This window comes from Chelon labrosus (genome assembly GCF_963514085.1).
Source record: "Chelon labrosus genome assembly, chromosome: 1".
Classification (NCBI taxonomy): Eukaryota; Metazoa; Chordata; class Actinopteri; order Mugiliformes; family Mugilidae; genus Chelon; species Chelon labrosus.
The window spans coordinates 16,329,981-16,348,570 of NC_140337.1; the positions used below are offsets into that span (position 1 = coordinate 16,329,981).

General features: G+C 42.5%; 1 protein-coding gene across 1 annotated transcript in view; it reads right to left on the bottom strand.

Annotated features, from left to right (window-relative positions):
- Positions 1-18,274, bottom strand: part of pcxb (pyruvate carboxylase b) — a 307,177-nt gene extending 288,903 nt beyond the window's left edge. Inside the window, exons 1-2 of the mRNA XM_084546125.1 lie at positions 17,587-18,274; positions 774-910 (exon numbers count right to left, since the gene is read on the bottom strand). Of these exons, the coding sequence (XP_084402251.1) occupies positions 774-910; positions 17,587-17,588 (139 nt within the window). The 5' untranslated portion in view covers positions 17,589-18,274. The remainder of the gene's footprint in view (positions 1-773; positions 911-17,586) is intronic.
- Positions 18,275-18,590: the final 316 nt, after the last annotated feature.

Sequence of the window (18,590 nt, forward strand, 5' to 3'; positions counted from 1 at the left end):
CGGAGCCTTTATGGGAGGGTGGATGTATGCGTGTCTATGTGCAGCAAGGGGGGGGGGGGGGGGGGGGGGGGGGGCCTATAGTGTCCAGAACGGGGCACCCACACAGCAATGACAATGAACCGGACCAAACTGAGCATTTCAAATGTGTCCACAGGAATGGATATACTGGGAGGCTCTGAAAGGCAGTTAGGATGAAACGCATGAATACGTTTATTTGTCAGTCAAATACTCCTCGTCACCTGAGAGGAGTCACTAATAGCTCGCCAACAGCCTCTCTGGACGGATGTTGGTGTTGCGAGTAACTACCGTACTGCTCACTGCTTTGTGTTTGGAAAACTCTATAATTATGTTTCCATTCAGGCCTCAAAACCTCAGAGAGGAATAAATAAATAAAAAAAGTTTGTGAGCCAATCTTAGTTTCGCATTTAAACCTGTACGTACATCTGTGACAGTAAATAGATTTTAATATTCAACTTCCTGACGTCCAATGAGGATCTGTTTCCAACATCATCGCTGCTTTTGGGCTAAATTAAACAAAGCTACCACCCACATACAATGGCTGCTTAAATATTAGCATGTACCACTGCAGACTAAACGCCGGCCATTAAAAATTAAGACTCTCCTCTTGCCTGAGGAAGCCTGCAAATGTCATAACTTTTTTTTCGTACATTATAAATGAAACAGAGTTAAAGTGTGTTTAATTTAATGGAACTGCTTCTCTTCTTCTGTGGTGAATTATTACTATTCGGATAGAGTGGGGTGGTGGGGTTTACCTCTGTTGGCCACCATGACTTTTTTTATTGGTCGGTACTCGTTCTTCGGGGAAGAGTGGGTAAATCGGGAGAGGACGCATGCCCTCCTGACGGCCAGCATGCCCAGGCCGCCTTGGACCACAGCGTACTTCAACATCCTGGGAGGAAGAGAGAGAAGAAACGTTAGACGTGAGACAATCAACGCCTGTAAAACTTATTAGCAAGAGAAGGAAACAGACAATTTCAGGTTCTCAGCTGAACAAACATGCTTTCAAGAAAAAAAATAAAAAGATGATAATGCGTCAAAAAACCAAGAGGTGTGAGCTCTATTCAGAGAGATTTAATCTACTAAAGCCCCAGGTCTTAAACTGCTGCTGCTGCTGAGGCTTGTGTGTGTGTATGTGCCTTTGAACAGCGTGGCATTTTCTCTCCACATTTTTAATTGGCCTTGTACCGATAGTCACAAGGAATTCTGGATTAGTATTCAGCGAGGAAAAACCTGTACAGTGTGCACACAGTTCGAGTCCCGAGACTTTAGTCGATATGAAAATATGTGGAAGAAGGACTGCTGGACTTCTGATGCCGTTTCAGACGAGCAATCTGCTGACGGGACAGCAAGGAGAAAACACGCTGCAGCTTTACAACGGCCACCGTATTGACGCCCTTTAAAGACTGTGTGAGTCGATCTACACTTGCCAGATCATTAGGTACACTAGTAAACACAAACGCATTCTTATATAACAGAATGCACTTAATCTTAGCTTCATGAAGGTTACTGCATTGAGAATGTGTGAATCAACTGTGTTTTTATTTTGGAAGCTGTGGTTTATAGTAGTACTGAAGTGTGTTGTGTTTCCATTATTATGGCAACCCCATTGTAGTCAGTGGGCTAAGTAACAGAAACACTTAATGTTCAAATCAATCCAGTTCAACAGCACCACAATCTACAACTGCAAAATGATCACAATTCTTACAATGTTTCCGAAAGTACAGCTAAGCACACACACTAAGATTTTTGTACAACTAGTGCAGCTGGGCAAAGTCTGCACCAAGTCTGCAAGGATAGCTGGCACAAAAATCTGTTAGTGTGTGCGGCCAAGAGACCCGACCCGACCTCAGTCGCAGTCAATCAAACACGCTTGAACTTTTTTGAGCCGAATCTGGACGCAATCGGGTGATGAACCGATAACCGAGCCAACTGCGAAAACACGTGCCGCCAACAGCCAATGAAAAAGAGAGAATGGAGAAACAGGAAGTAGCGTCAGAAGACGGTGGGAAGTAGCGGGAAAACGACGATGGTGAACACAGAAATGGAGGAAAGGCTAATGGGGTTGTGGCAGTGCCTGTACAAAAAATCTGCTGAAGCCAGTCTGTTAGTGTGTACGCTTTATAAAATCTGTAAAGACTGTCAAAGCTGTAGTGTGTCCCCAGCTTTAGATTTACTGCAGGACTGTTGTATTAGAATATATGTGTTTCCACTAGTGTACCTAAAGAACTGTCTAGACAGTTAGAATTAGTATTTGGTTAAATATGGGGGGGAACTGCCAAAGCTGGTCATTACAAAATAAATTATCACAATAAACACTTCCTATCTATTATAATTTCTAGACTAATGAAAGAGGCTACTTACATATGTCTAGAGGAGGAGCTTGTTGATGTTTATAAAGTCATATATTTGACTCAAGAAGGTATAATTTTCATAAATGAGCCAATCAGCGGCTGCCCTGCCTACCAGCAGCCAATCAGCTGTGTCTAATTAAAGGCAATCAGTGTCTGGTGTGTTTGTGGGGCCCCCCCTCCCAAATTATAGCAATAACATGAAAGCAATAATTATCTAAGAAGTTGCACATTCAATCACACAAACTATGATTTTGAGAACGTCATCAGTTGCATTTGAAGGCTTTTCAATGTTAATTTAAATGCAACTAGCTGCAGTAAGAAACAAAAAAAGAAAAATACCACACAACTCTATAGGTGTAGCAGCTACAGGCAGAGGAAACAGCATTAACACAAAACAAGAGACACCATTTCCCAGGCTGCGTTTCCTCTGAGAAATCACTTGGTTTTTCGAGCAATAAAAACCATTTAACAGACACACCAGTCATCACACCTAACACTACCATTACGGTTTGATGACGGCATTTACCATCTGCAGCTCCCTGAGCAGACACAATTACTGAGGCAGCATCCCTTTTTTTCAGCACACCCCTATGCGAGTGTCACAGGTGAACAAAAGCTATAAATGAACACGCAGACACGTTCACGGAGATGCAAATAGTTTCACAGGTACCTTAACTAGACGTGAGTGGCTCATTCAGAGTGTGGAAACTGGCAGCTTTCACACTGACACTGAGACTGAGGCTTCTTCTTCTGGCTTCACTGCAAGCTCGTACCTCAATCACAGTGCTTTGCTGCCACGTTCTGGTCAAATACCAACACTGCAGCCAATAGAGACTAAAATGTGGAAGATATAGACCTATTTGGGCCTTCAAAGGGGAAAAATAAAATCCAAAACCTAAAACATGTAGTTTATATTACACTTCAGGACTCAAGCTGTATAAAATAAATCACTCTCTATGCCACGTGGCACTGTGCACAATCACTTCCTGTTTGATACTTGCGGTTGCCACTTAAAGATGTGTAAGATCATGAGTTGCTGCCAACAGCACAGCTCAATCTACCCCTAAACCTAAACCTAAACCTCTAGGGCGTTATTTACTTTTAACCCTTGCTCAGCACACGATGGGACAGCATTCAATAGAGGTGATTCTAGTGTCTAATAGGGCCTGAGGAAGTTTAACGAACCGTCAAAGAGAGGCATAATGCTAGTGGAAGTTATTTTATTCGGATCTCTCTCTTCCTCTTTCTTTTTATTTCCTTTTCCACTCCCAGAGGGATAACCCTTTTGCATTTCGAAGTGTCATGCTTAACCACTTTAAACAGAGCTGTGTCAGGAGGGACCCCTCACGGAGGTCTCCTACTGTCATTGAGACCGCATTGCCGCTTATGTACTTTGTAGTTTGTCAGTCCTCAGGTGGCCCCCTACTGGCCTGGGGGGCCCCCCGGCACTTCCCTGCTTAGCCCGTTGACAAGCTGCGCCTCTGATCTTCAGCCTCATGCAGCGGGTGGAACGCAGTGAAAAGTGTGCAGACGTCTCACAGAAATGTTCCCACAAACAAATAAAACTTATCGTGCTAATCCGGTTACATGGAGCCATAAAGAGGTTCCCCTTTTATCAGTAGCTGCATAAAGCTTGTCTACTATGGCATAAGCGATATCTCACACTGCAGGAGCTGAATACGGGGACAGACTGATGAGCTACTAGATCACCAAGACCGGAGGGCAAGTGATTAGAAGATAATTCTTCAACTCGAGCTCTCCTTTCCAGTGGGAACTACTCACGGATGACACTGGCATAAATGATCACCACTTTAAATTACAACGGAGATGGATGGACACAATGAAAACACTTAAAACAATACGTTGCATCTACACAAAAGCGACTTTGCCACATAGCAGACCTAGACGCTGTAACCTACGCATGCAGCCTACGCCAGTGCCAGCCATTTACACTTGTGCGCTCGTCAGTCTGGCTCGCTCTGTAATAACGTCACCCAATCTCTAGTCGGCTAGCTGGCTGTGTCTTTTTTGCCAGTTGGGTTCATTTTTGTTTCCTGCTTCACTTCTTGCTTCAGACATCATTGAGCTCAAACACTGAGAAACTGGGGATCTGGTGTGAGACAAGCTGATGTCTACGGTGCAGTGGACGGCTGTAAAAAGACTCCAAAGTGCTTCCAGGTGGAACTTTTCACTGTCTCACCATTAGGACGTGGCCTTCAAGGGGTACTGTTACAAGATCTGGAGGGCCAGAAGACTCTCAGACAAAACTGCAAGTCTACGAGAGGAAAGGGCAAATAAAAAAGTCCCATATGACTGCAGTTGCGTTGCTCCATTGGGCAGCTTTGACGCATAAATACGCTCCTCGAAAGACTGATTTGCCTGATATCTCATTACAAAAGTCAACATTTTCCTTTACCTGCTGGTTCAACGACTGCCACTGAGCAGAAGAATTTGGGCACGATCTGGGAGGAACGAGCCGCTCAGAGAGTAAAATCAATAACCAGCCAACCAGATCACATTTTGTCGACCGGGTTTTTATTGCTGCCTTCCGGTCGTCGCTTTAATGTGCCCATCAGTAGGACAAATCGTTACGTAAAGTCTTTTATATCTTCTGCTATTAACCCTTGGATGCACAACCTACCAATACCTACACTCTTCCACGAGTGGGGTCAAAAATGACCCCAATTAAAATCAGTGCATTTTTGCAATAAACTGGGTTGTTAGTCTTCAAAATCTTTAAAACGAAGAGTTGTAATATATTCATATTCCAGGTATTCCTCATAAAACATGTTTGTGTCATGAGGCCATTTGCTTCCATGGTCGGGGACATGTGAGGACAGCGTGTCTGGATATTTCTCAACATCTTCTTACCAGACAGTTGAACTGAAACTCTTTCCAGTTTCAGAATGATCAGGTCTAGTCTTTAATAATTAACCCTTAGATGCACAACCCGTTTGTGACACGAGGCCATTTGCATTTTTATTTATTTTTTCATTAATTTTAAGAAATTGCAGTTTTTGTATCACTACCCCACTTTTCCACAAGTGGGGTCAAAAATTACCCCAAGCAGTTCCTATGGAATCTTCTATGAACCTTTAATTCTTAGCAACTCTGACTGTCCCACTTACACATCTGATGTCAGCAGTCTCACCACCCGGGAGGTCATTTTTACACAGCAACATACATGTAAGTATTATCTCCATTTATGAACATATTTCTCATTGACAGATTGTAATGTGTGATCAAATTAGTGATCAAATGTATGAATTGTGTGATCAGATTAGCCTACTTTGTTGTTAGCTAACAGTATTGTATTTAGGTAGGTAACACAGTATTGTGTTAGCTAACAGTATTGTATTTAGGTAGGTAACACAGTATTGTCTTAGCTAACAGTAGATAACAGTATTGTTCTACATCTCAGATGTAGAGGACCCAGACTATTGTCCCCCCACTGAAGAAGGCCAGTCAGACACAGAGGAGTCCTCTGAAGAGGAAATGGATATTACTGGGCAGAGTTACCTCCCAGCCAGGCTAAAACACCAAGCCACAATATTCTAAGTAGTCGGCCAGGGCCTGCACCTGGGTTTAGTACTGTCTCCCCAATAGATGCATGGAAGCTGTTCATGTCTGATAATATAATAGAAGAGGTGCTGAATGCACAAACATGGAGGGACGAAGAGTAGCCACAGACAGGGGAAAAGAGGGGAAAACTGTAACCAAACATGTTGTTAGCAGTATTGTTAGCTAACTACTGTTAGCTAACAATACTGCTATCTACTGTTAGCTAACACAATACTGTGTTACCTACCTAAATACAATACTGTTAGCTAACAACAAAGTAGGCTAATCTGATCACACATTTCACACATTTGATCACTAATTTGATCACACATTATAATCTGTTAATGAAAAATAAGTTCATAAATGGAGATAATACTTACATGTATGTTGCTGTGTAAAAATGACCTCCTGGGTGGTGAGACTGCTGACATCAGATGTGTAAGTGGGACAGTCAGAGTTGCTAAGACTTAAAGGTTCATAGAAGATTCCACAGGAACTGCTTGGGGTAATTTTTGACCCCACTTGTGGAAAAGTGGGGTAGTGATACAAAAACTGCAATTTCTTAAAATGAATGAAAAAATAAATAAAAATGCAAATGGCCTCATGTCACGAACATGTTTTATGAGGAACACCTGGAATATGAATATATTACAACTTTTCATTTTAAAGATTTTGAAGACTAACAACCCGTGGGGTCATTTTTTGTGCATCTAAGGGTTAAGCTTTTAAACACAGACCCCACTCATTTTAGATGAAGGTTTTATCTATTTATTTTTTGGATTTATTTATCCATGGGGTTTGTTGATTTACTGGATTTCAACTACTGATTTTATTGATCTTAATGAGCACGGATTTTGTGATTGATGTGACTATGTGCCCATGCACTTATTGTTTCCTTGGCTTGTTTGTTTATTTGATTGATTGACTGTGTATGAAATGCATGTGGAAAAGCTGCAAATGAATTGCCCTGTTGGTTAGATCTTAAATATGCTGTGTGTGAAAGACAGGCTAAATATAACCTAAAATTTAAGGATTATAAATCAAGACTAGGGAGAGTCTTAGCTGCAGTACGAAGAGTTTGTAATGTGCATACGCAACAACTACTGTTTCATGTTTTTCAATCTCTACTATACTTAACCCACACTCCTGTATGGATATCAAATGCAAATTTACTTGTCAATTAGTATTAATCTTATAAGGTTTTTCTCACAGCTGCACCAACGTACACTGATTTAGGAGCATAAATGTGCAGAGAAAGACATGAAAGCATCGGCAGCTAGCGGCCTAATGGTTCATTAAAGATGTGATCCGTTATGTAAAATTCTTTTTGATCTCCAAAAACTCCTCATAAATCTTTTGGGAGACGACGGTCACATGCAGAGGAACGAAACATCCTGACCTGAAACGGAGCTCACAGTGGTGGCTTTGCATGCACGCTGCATGCGAATGAATGGACGGTGACCGGGCCTGAAGCTTAGTTACTACACTAATGCTGTTAATTCTTATCCGCTGCAGTGATTGCCTCTGTGTTGCAGCCATACAGCCTTTTCTGACTGAAGGACAGAACGGCATAATTTAATGTCAGACTTGAACAAACCACAGAAAACAAAGGCCATTGTTTGACGCTATTTGTCATCTCATCTCTTAGCTTTTGTCTCTTTAACCCTCTCTATCCCACTCTCATTCTAACGTGTATTTTCTTTTTTGATACCACTTTTCCGCAGCTTTGCAGTGTTCCTCGCTACCGCTTCCTTCCCGTTTCCCTGCATCCGACAACAAAATGGGCGATCTGCGTTGCCAGAATGCAACGAGGCAAAGTTAAGGCTCAGTTGTGGCACGAAAGGAATGTCAGCTGATGAGACGTTCCAGCTGTAGCAGTACAATCTGAGTGTAATTTTGGTTCTGGCGCGTGAGTGTCACATCGGTAACTAGGCTTCAGATGTTACTCTGGTTAGTACAAAATAAATACAACCTATCTTTATTAGATCAAGTCCTTGGGCCCTCGTTTTAGAAGCGAAATAACCCAAATAAATGGTTAAACTTGTGGCTGCGGAGACCATTCCAACAAACATGCTGTATCAGGTTCACAGGAGGACGTCTTGGTCCATTCTGAGGGCCTGGACTCATAAAACAGAGAGGAAGCAAAGACCTGTAACCCATTTGAAATGTGAAGAGCACTTTAGAAATGCAGCTCAGAAAGCTCTGTGCGAGCATTAAGTGTTCCCTGACTGATTGATGGTAAAAAAAAACAAAAAACAAGATTACCTATTATTTACAGAACTGTCAACCCAGCTACTGTATATCAGAAAAACAAGACACACAGAAAAAACAAGAAGCCTCACAGATTTGTCAGAGTGAAATATACCAAGCAACGAAGAATGAGCATGTGAGATGATTCAGGCAGCGTTTGTCGTTGACTCATATATGCAGCACTCAGGTCCACCGTAATCCATGTAGAATCAACGTGAACAGGAAATAAAAAACAAAAGGCTCAATCTCATTTTGCTGTCTTAAAACAAACATTAACAAACTATCTTCCTCCTTCCTCCTACAGCAAGACCAAAGTCCACTCTCAGTGGTTAATAATGATACAGCATTAAAGCATACCATGACAACATGTGATAAGTTCAGAGCAGAATCAAATACTGAGTGAAATGACATGTAACTCTGACTGATAAAAGGTCTGGCGGAAGTAATTTAATCTTTATTGGCCTTCTGATTGGTCGGCCAATCACCAACCAGACGGATCGTTTCTTAAGTCCCGACGTCCTATGTTACTGTAATTTCCTCATTGTGGGACAAATAAAGGTTTTTCTTATCTTATCTTATCTTTTCTATGTTAGACAAACAATGCAGCAGACCATTCACATGGGAAAACCCATAGACTTAATTAACATTGAAACTCGTATTTGTCTTCCTGAAACATTAAAAACGTCAAATTAACAGGTGTGAGTATGGCAAAAGGGGCGGTACAGTTGCGAGGTGGTTAGCACTGATGCCTCACAGCGAGGAGGTCCCTGGTTCGAATCAATGGGCCGACTGGGCCCTTCTGTGTGGAGTTTGCATGTTCTCCCTGTGTCCAGGTACTCCAGCTTCCTGCCACTGTCCAAAGACATGCTCATTAGGTTAACTGGTGATTCTAAATTGGTCGTAGGTGTGAGTGTGAATGGCTGTCCGTCTGTGTTAGCCCTGCAGTAGACTGGTGACCTGTCCAGGGTGTACCCTGCCTCTCGCCCGATGACAGCTGGGATAGGCTCCAGCAGACCCCACGACCCTTCACAGGAACAAGCGGTTACAGAAGATGAATGAATGAATGAATGAATGAGTATCAAAAGATAAAAACTAAAAACTTGTTTGAAAAGACCTGTCTTTCTTTTTTGGCAATGGCTTCTAACATTAGCATGGTTGCTAACATTCGCTTTTTCATCCTGGACTCCATTATCGCAGGTTTTCAGCATTTTTCTTTTACTATTGTTTGTCTAACCTTGTAACAGTAACAAACATAGGAAGTCATGACTTGACTAAGAGTAGGAGCCCTCTGGTTGGTGGTCAGCCGACCAGTCAGAAGACCAACAAATGGTAGATTGCTGCCATCAATATTCACCTTAAGGCTTATTTAGAGTACCTATGCACATAGCCTACACCGGTGCGAGGCATTTATACTCGTGCACTCGTCAGTCTCTCTCATTCTGTAAAAACGCTGTGTCGTTTTTGCCAGTCGGGTTAATTTTTGTTTCTACTTCCTGCTTCACTTTCAACAATAGCGACTGAAACTTTCACCAAAATTTTAACAAAATTTCACCGAAGACGAGGCATACAAACGTCTGTATCTCCAAACCTCCTCTGTAAACCTCTCCTCGATGTGTTCCATCTTTATTGATCCAAAACAATGAATCCGAAATTGCGGAGACGGAGAGGCAGCTGGAAAAACCAAAGCACGGTACTACCAAGTGGACCAATCGCAGCTCTTGCGCTCTGCGCCAACATGGCACGTCGTTACATTTCTGCGGAGGTTCACGTCAGTTACGGTGCTAGGGCGTGGGCTGTCACCATAGCTATGCCGTCAAATTGACACAGAAGTCTAAACCGCCTATTAGTGTCTTAAACACTGCTACAAACTGTGGTTTTATTGTGTGGTCACGCTAACCAGACACAGTGACGAGTTGGAGATCAATGTCTTTTAATCACGAGAGGCTGATTGATCGGTTTACAGATGTGAACTGTCTAAGTATTGACTCGTGTCAAATATTAACTGACATCACTTCAGTCACTCTGTTCAAACTCCATCTGATAACTCAAACAGACCGCCTCAATACACACACACACACAATCGCAAACACACACTCGCCCACAGGGTAGACAAGATACCATATAACCCACACTGAAACAATCCACACAAAAAGCTGTTAAAGTTATTTGCTGTTGAAGTAAACAGGAATACGTTGAATTTAACTGTCCTGTTGATGTTGTTGTGTCCACTGTATTTGCAGAGAAAGAAGCAGGACAAAGACATGTGTTACTTCTTTTAACAGATGGAGATCAATGGCATCCAAATCACTTTTTCCATACTTCCAAACTCTTTCGAGAAGGATCTGTTTTGTCTAATCACCAGTAACTAGGTCAGAGATCGGAAGAGTCATGTGATCGCTTAGCTTCACAATGCACGGAATCGCTCTGTATTGATTACACATTACTAAACCAGACACCAGACACCCATGAGCTAGTGTCTGCCAGATGTGACTTACTGCTGAGGTCCTAAACTTCTTGGCACAATAAAAATGTTCACAAGTGGTATCAAAAAAGAATTAATATCATTAGACACCATATATACGGACGAAACAGCCTGTTTTAATTGATCACAAAGTTTTATTTAATGAATGGTGTTTAAGAAGGGTAAATGTCTACAGAGGCCTTAAGCAAAAAAAAAAAACCCTGTGGTCTTTTTAACAGTCCTTTAAAGGTCCCCCACAGGAATGTGACCTTTGCCTTTGGCTAAGTCCAAGAAAATACGAGGACTAACAGAGTTGCGTTCTTGTTTCAATACTGAACCAGTTTTACTTCAAATATTTCATCAGTAATTTACATACATGTTTGTAAGATACTAAAAGATATTTAAATGTCTGAGTCATGTGGTTTTAATCATTGTGAGCGTAATCACAGATCTCTGAGCTTCCCAGGCAACAAGTGAAACCCTGAAAATCTGTCTGAAGCGAATTATTTAGTTACACGAGGTTCAATGTGGAAGCTGGAAACCAGTTCTAAGCTGCTCGTTATTGCAAACCTTTAGATGGGAACTCAAAAGACTATAAGGAGTGTTTTATATTATACACCGATCAGCCACAACATTATGATCAGAGAAGTGAATAACATTGACCATCTTGTGACAATACAATGTTCTTCTGGGAAACTTTTGGACCTGGCATTCATTCATGTGGATGTTACTTAGACATGTAGCACCCACCTAGACCAGACCAGGCACCCCCACCCCATAGCAATGACACTCCTTGATGGCAGCAGCCATCCCCAGCAGGATGCACACACACAAAAACGCTTTAGGAACAACTCAAAAAAACATGAAGAACAGCACAAGGTGTTGACCTGGCCTCCAAATTCACTAGATCCCAAACTGATCAAGTATCTGTGGGATGATCCACAGAGACTCCTCCCCTCAACCCATAGGACCCAAAGGCCCCCACTAACAACATCCTGTTTCCAGACACCACAGGACACCCTCAGAAGGACCATGTCCATTAATATGATGAGTCACAACTGTTTTGGAGGCAACAAGGGAGACCTACACAATATTAGGAAGGTGGTCATAATGTTATGCCTGATCGGTGTATGTATTGCACTACACAGAATGTTAACTATGTAGTAATATATTGCACAAAAGTGACCAAAAAAGTAGTTTTGTTTGTATTCTTAATGGCTTTTTAGAGCAATTTCAGTATTATTGACTCCTCCTGCACTTGGGGGCGTATACTAATTTTGCTTTCAATGAAATACTTTCTTCCCTCCCCCTGAGTCTCTCCTCAGGGGAGGGAAGCGGTCCCTCTAGCTGTTTCAAGGAATGTAAATAGCTACTAGATCGGCCATTTCACAGGGATTCTAATTTTGGCAGTTTACCTGTATTTAATGAGGTTAGGTCTTCCTCCAGGTGTACGCCAAGACACACTCGAAGACACCTGACAGCACTATAAACTGTTAAAACTTTACTGTAACTCCTTCCCTCCCCAACCGTGAACATCAGTTATAAAACTGCCACAACCCAAGAATGAAATTATCGCTGGAAGGCCAAGATGGAATGTAGACGTTTCATGCCAAACGTACTCGGTGACCTTTTGTCTTCCTGTTGTCAGTTTCTAAAGCTTTCAGTCCCCGAGAGTCTAAGCAGCCACACAAAGGCACGAGCACAAAAACCTGTCCTCAGAAAAAACTATATCTGTCCAGAAACTTCGGTGCAAATCTCGCAACTCAGCAAAATCATATCAAACGCTTGTCTGTTCGAGGTTAAAGGTCGGAGACTACTGAGAGCAGCCCGTGTTTGCTGGGAAACTTAAAAGCACATCGGTGACAATCCGGTTCACACATTAACTTCATAGAGATCAAAGTTCTGGTCCGTTTTGTCTGCGATGTTGTGACACAGAAACACACATAACTCGCTTTTTTCGCAGCTTCACCTTTGCCCTGTTTGGCAAGTCATGGCGCAGGTACATGCACCGGGCTGTCTGCCTGCCTCTGCAATACTGGAGTCTACCTTCTCATGCTTTACAGCTAATCATTCAGGGCTATCAGGGCAGGAAAACAACATGATGTTCTGCATTTGATATTATCTTAAAAGAGAGGCATGACGTGATACTATCTCCTCTCCTCTGCGACTTACAGTATCTATCTGCATCTAGTAGGGATGGGCATCGCAGCTGCCTCCTTGAATCAAATCAGTTCAGTAAAAGAGATATTTCACCTTTAAATCTATGTTCCTCATTTATGAAAGAGGGTTACAACAAACTAATGTTGGCATCGGTTTCAGAGATGTGTGGTATCTCCACAATGCTTCACCTCTCACGGGCGCATCTTGCAGCCATCTCTACAGCTCTTCTATGACGCCAAAAATGCTGCCACACATCAGATTTCAGACCTGACAGTGCTCATAAAATTGTAGTTTCTGTTCTAGTTTGGATCAGGAAGACGCAGGAAATGGTGTTTATTACAAAAAAACAACAAAGAACTGGTCCAAGGCTGGTGATGAATCAATACTGGATCTTTCTTTTTACCCAGCCTTAGTATCTAGACCTTCTTTGATAGTTCTGAACTCACTTGGCATTGCTTCGTGCAGATCTTTGCTAAAACTGTGCAGGATACATCATGGTAAACAAAGATCCTATCTAATAGCTTGAAAGCATGTGTTACGCTTTTTCTCTTCACTGCTAAAACACTGCATGTAGATGGTACTGTGTGTTTGGACTCATTGTTGTGTTTAATAGTTCAACTGGTAACTTGGAAACTTTGGATGCATTTAAAAGTATTAATTATATACACAAATGGTTGTAATGAGCCGAGTGACAGGTCGGGCAGGGTTTGCTGCACTTCTAATGCACAAAACAATGAATGACTTCATCACCTGTGATCACCGGTCTCACGGTGTGACTGTGTCTGTATCAAACAAGTTACAACACACAGTCACACAAACATTACCCATGCTAAACTGGAGATAAAGTCGATTCCCTTTAAGCCTTAAAAAAAAAAGAGAGAAACGAATGTGCACTCATCCACACTCCCTTCCTACCTCCCTCCTTTCTTTCTTCCACCTCAGCGAGTCTCCTCCGTCCTACCTGTCTCTGACCTGATAGGCAGAAAGAAGTGCGTAAACTGGGACAGACCAGACCTCCTGAAGCGTGAAAGCACGTCATATTTTTCTAAAAACTAAAAGTTTGCTGTTCGCTGTAAACGTAACCAAACTATAATCACGGCTAAGGCTCAGTTTGTGTCCTCATTCCCCCAACACTTCAAAATAACTTCGGTCAAAGCCTCACCAACACCAAGCAGGCAGAGTAAAGTAGGGCAAGTCAGACTGTTACTCACCTAAAAACTGCTATACTTCAAGAAGACCATATAGGAATTAAGGAGGAATTTAGGTTGCGAGAAAGTATTACGTTAGGATCGGCTGTGCCAGAGCGGTGAGGGACAAAAAGGATGGGGTTTAAAAGGAGCTAATTTATCCTCAGCAGCACAAGCTCCAACAGCAGGAACGAGGTTACCAAAGCTGATTCTGTAGGCAAAACAAAGACTTGTGACTGGACTAAAAAGTGGCCACAAAGGTTAAAATATTGAGCTTGTGGAAAGGTAGACCATGGGCTTGAATGCACAATGCTCAAGAAATAAATACTCACATCCTTTAAATGGGCACGGCAAATGCTTCAACGAGGCAATAAAATGATAAGTCTCCGATAAGACATTTATTTCACTGACTGAACTCCTTCATAAATGAACCCAAGTGTGTGCTGTTACTCAATCAGACGTAAACGTGGCTGAGTATCCTTTGTGGTGAACTGAGACCACTGTCAGAGCTGCATTTTGCTTTCGACTTTCACTATCACTCTGCATGAGCCACTTTGCCAGCTGAGTCAACAAGATGCTCCAACCTCCTGCTGTAACACACTGGCCCTTTAACATGTGCAACATGTTGGAAGAACAGGATTTATCCACATAATTCTTAAATGATTCACATGAATGGGCTGCAGCGGTTAAGTAGAAGTCTGGAATTGATTTAAATTTTGATTATCTATCAAGGACGTGGACTTTTTTTCAGTTTTTTTAAGAGATTATGATTTGAATTCATGCTTTGTGTTGTAATGAGAGCAGCGATAAAGAGTAGCAAGGGACGAATTTCTTAAATTGTGTAACAGAAGGGCGGAGAGAGCGGTGGTTTCCATAAATTGACTGCAGTCCGCTAAAAATTACTCACTGAAGAAAGGAACGCCAAGTTATGATTCATTTAAAGCCCATTGTTATGAAAAATGTTTGTTTTAGATTTACCTGTCTGCATAAGAAATTATTTGTGAAATCATTTGCTGCCTATATAACCTAAGGTTATCAGGAAGGGTCTTTGAACTTTTAAAAAAAACTTCAGAAAACGTCAGCAAAGGTTGGACCAAGTCCAACTTTCATCTTTGTTTACTACTTGCCTACTGGCAGATATCTGGATGATGCCCTAGCTTTAGGAAACGTGCTCTTCATTTCTGAAGAACCCTAACAACGTGTCAGAACCTCAATTAGCTGACAGCCCAGAGGCACCGTCACCATCTTATTCTCTTTTTAAAATATCTATCATCTGCTTTGTCAAACGTTGTGCCACCCTCAACATCAGATAACTAGACCCACACATGCAACGGCACAGCACATGCAAAACACTTGAGGTTTCTCCGCACTATTCTCTAACATCCTATATTATAAGGAAGTGCAAGAAGTCCAAAATGCCTCCTTATAGCACAGCATTATAAACATATCAGTAAAGCCTTGCTTCTGAAAATACATTATCACTATCTGACCTGCCCCATATCTCCTGGCATCCTGCATGATTCAGCCTAAACTTAAGTGTCAGTGCATTACAAAGCATGGCAGTAAAGTAAAGGTTCTGTCAAGGTGTATGTGATTATTAAAAGTGTCTTTTTTTTTATCTTGATCTTATTGCAATGACAGCAAATGATCAACAAATTCTCTCCTGTCAACTGCTATGACTTTGAGTGCAACTGTCCTTCTGAGAAGATCAAGGCCTCAAATTTTTGGAAGTTTCCAAGAAAGAAATTTCTACAAATTTGTTCTTTAGAGTTCTAGTGTGTGTTCCTTACAAGAGCTACACAAGAAAGATATGATCAGGCACTTTCAGACAACAGGAACTTTTATAGTTCCTTTTGTAAGTTGTACCCACTTTAAAGTGTATCCATACAGCAGGAACTAAGAACAAGTTCTTAAAAGTCTAAAGCTTAGTTTATACTCCTTCAGCCCGTCTACAAGGAGCCTACGCTGTAGGGGGCTACGCTGGTCAGAGCATTACCTGTGCGCTGGCGTGTTGGCATTGTTCTGTAATTACACCACTACAACGCTAGGCTGGGACTGCTGAGCTGTGCTGAGTTTCACTCTGTACTTCACACAATAGCGACAATAGCAGGTTAATAAATGTGGATGGACAGTTACTTTCACCAAGATCATTCTGGCACCGAACAGAGTGGACGGTGAGTAGGAGGCTAAACACGGGTGAACTTTCTGTCCTTGTCTGGGTACACTGAGACATGTGAACAAAGAGTGGTCAACGGTCTGCACTGCCAAGCGTGGTAACATTTTTGGGAAGGTGCAAGTCAGGCTTTGCGGTAGGCATAGCCTGGAGCTGGCGTAGAAGTGACGCGCGACTGTAAATTGGATACTGTGTCGGCACAAGATGGACACTGAGTGATGAAAGTGTATATTGGTAATTCAAACACAGGCAGCAGCTGTTAAAAAAACAATCCAACCATATTAAGGCGCCTGCACGGTTGACGCCATCTACAATTTGTCGCTTTCATGGCATTAAACCGTTTAAGCTTCTATACTTCACAGCGCCTCCTGTGGTGAGATGAAGCATTGCAGCCAAACAGTCAGTGATTGCAGCACATGCCAATCAGGAGGTGTTATATTCATTCACTACTTGATTGGCAGGGGAGGTTCTGGGACCCTGTTCAGTGGTTCTCGTGGTATTCAGGTCTGAATAATGAATCCCCTTTGCCATGAACATTTTCTGTCCATTTTCTTGGCATTTTTTGAAACAGGAAATTCGTCCATCGAACGCACAAGGACACTACACTCACTTTAAGAGGCCTCAGACAACTGTCTGCATTCTTCTGCAAGGAAATACACCGCTGAGTCCTGCTCATGACTTATCAAAGTAAATGTCCTTTGCTTGATCACTGCACAGCTCCCACTGGGTCTCCCTGAGCTCCGGGATGGGGCAGCTGTTGGGCATGTACCACCGCCTGATGCGGAGTAAAGGTTGATTCGAGGATGAGCAAACAGTCGGATGACTCCCGACACCACGGACACACATGTACGGGTTCAAAGGTGAAAGAGCAGAGACTAGGATTTCTGCATTACACGCACGCCTTTAACGTGTGGCTTAGAGGAACATAAGCATCTTGTGCAATCTGCAAGTTTCGGCACGTAAACAAGACAATTACTCCCACCTAGTCACAGGCACAACGGGAAACTGAGATCCTCCTTCTCTTTTAAATGCCTCCATCTGGTTAAGCAGGCCCACGGTTAATCTCAAAAAATCTCAAAAAGTTCTTGTGTGCACAGTGGACTCAGCTATGACAAGGTAATAACAGGTTTGCCAGCAATGAATGGATAAGAAACTGTGAAAGTTCAACACTCTAAACAGAGTAGTTGTGTTTGGTTCGGAGAGACAAAAGTTGCAGCAACTGTGCAGCAGCTATGAAATGACACCACACATGTGTCACCGCGCTGTCAGCTGCACACATGCGGGACACTTTAATCATCTGGTCATTCTGTCACAGAGGCGGAATAAGGAAATGGTTTGTCTGGAAGTAAAAAAAAAAGCAAACAGCCACACGCACATAGAGCATGCTACTCATTCATACACGTTTTAGGCATCAGTACTCACATGCTGGTGCTTGGTCGGTGTCAGTAAAAAAAAACGGTGTGAATCCTCCTTAGCCGAGTAACCGGACACCGAATGTAAACAGTCGACTTGTCAGAGAGTGTTTATAGGTGTGCTTCTTTGCTTGCTAACCTCAAACACCAACACTGAACGGACACGCTGCCGGTCGGAAGAGGAAGAGGGTGAGATGGGTGGGTTTTTATACATATATATGTGTGTACACACACACACACGCGCGCGCGCACACACACAGAGAACACCGGCACGCACACGCAGGTACACGCCAGCACGCGGAGACACTTCGGGACGTTCCGAGCGGGCACTCAAAAGCGTCGACACGTTGTCAGTCTCACACACACACACACACACATACACATACACACACACTCTCTCCCCTCCTTCTCCTGCTCACTCCCTCATATATGCAGAGCTAGGACTCTGAAGCTAGTTGCTAACTGTCTACTGTGGCTAACTTAGCTAGCAGCTGGTACCGTCCGTCTCCTTCTGGCGGATATACGAGTCTGCTACTGCGCCTGCCTTCTACTGTTAATCTCCCCTCTCTCTCTCTCTCTCTCTGTCTCTCTCTCCCTCTGTCGCTCTCTCCTTCTCCATAAGCTTTCATCCCTCTCTTTCACATGATGCAACCAGACACTCCCCCCTCCCTCTGCCCTCGGCCAATCACAGAGGAGGACATGACAGCACGCAGCGAGCGGCACCATTTAAAGAGCTCGGGACCACAGTTGCGTAAGGTTACGTAATTAAAGCGTCATTAACGTAGCTTAGTACGTATCGTAGCACAACAGCGTAATAAAGTGAAAAATGGTCTAGAAAACACAGTATGCACTTATTCAGAAATGAAATGAGAATTTATTTTGAAACATTAAAAGGACTATTTAAATTAATCTTAAATCATCTTTTTAATATTGTACATATATGTACCCCCCTTTTTTAAAAGAAATCTCATTATGATCTATCCTTTTTGTGTTTTTATTAAATAACAATTATAT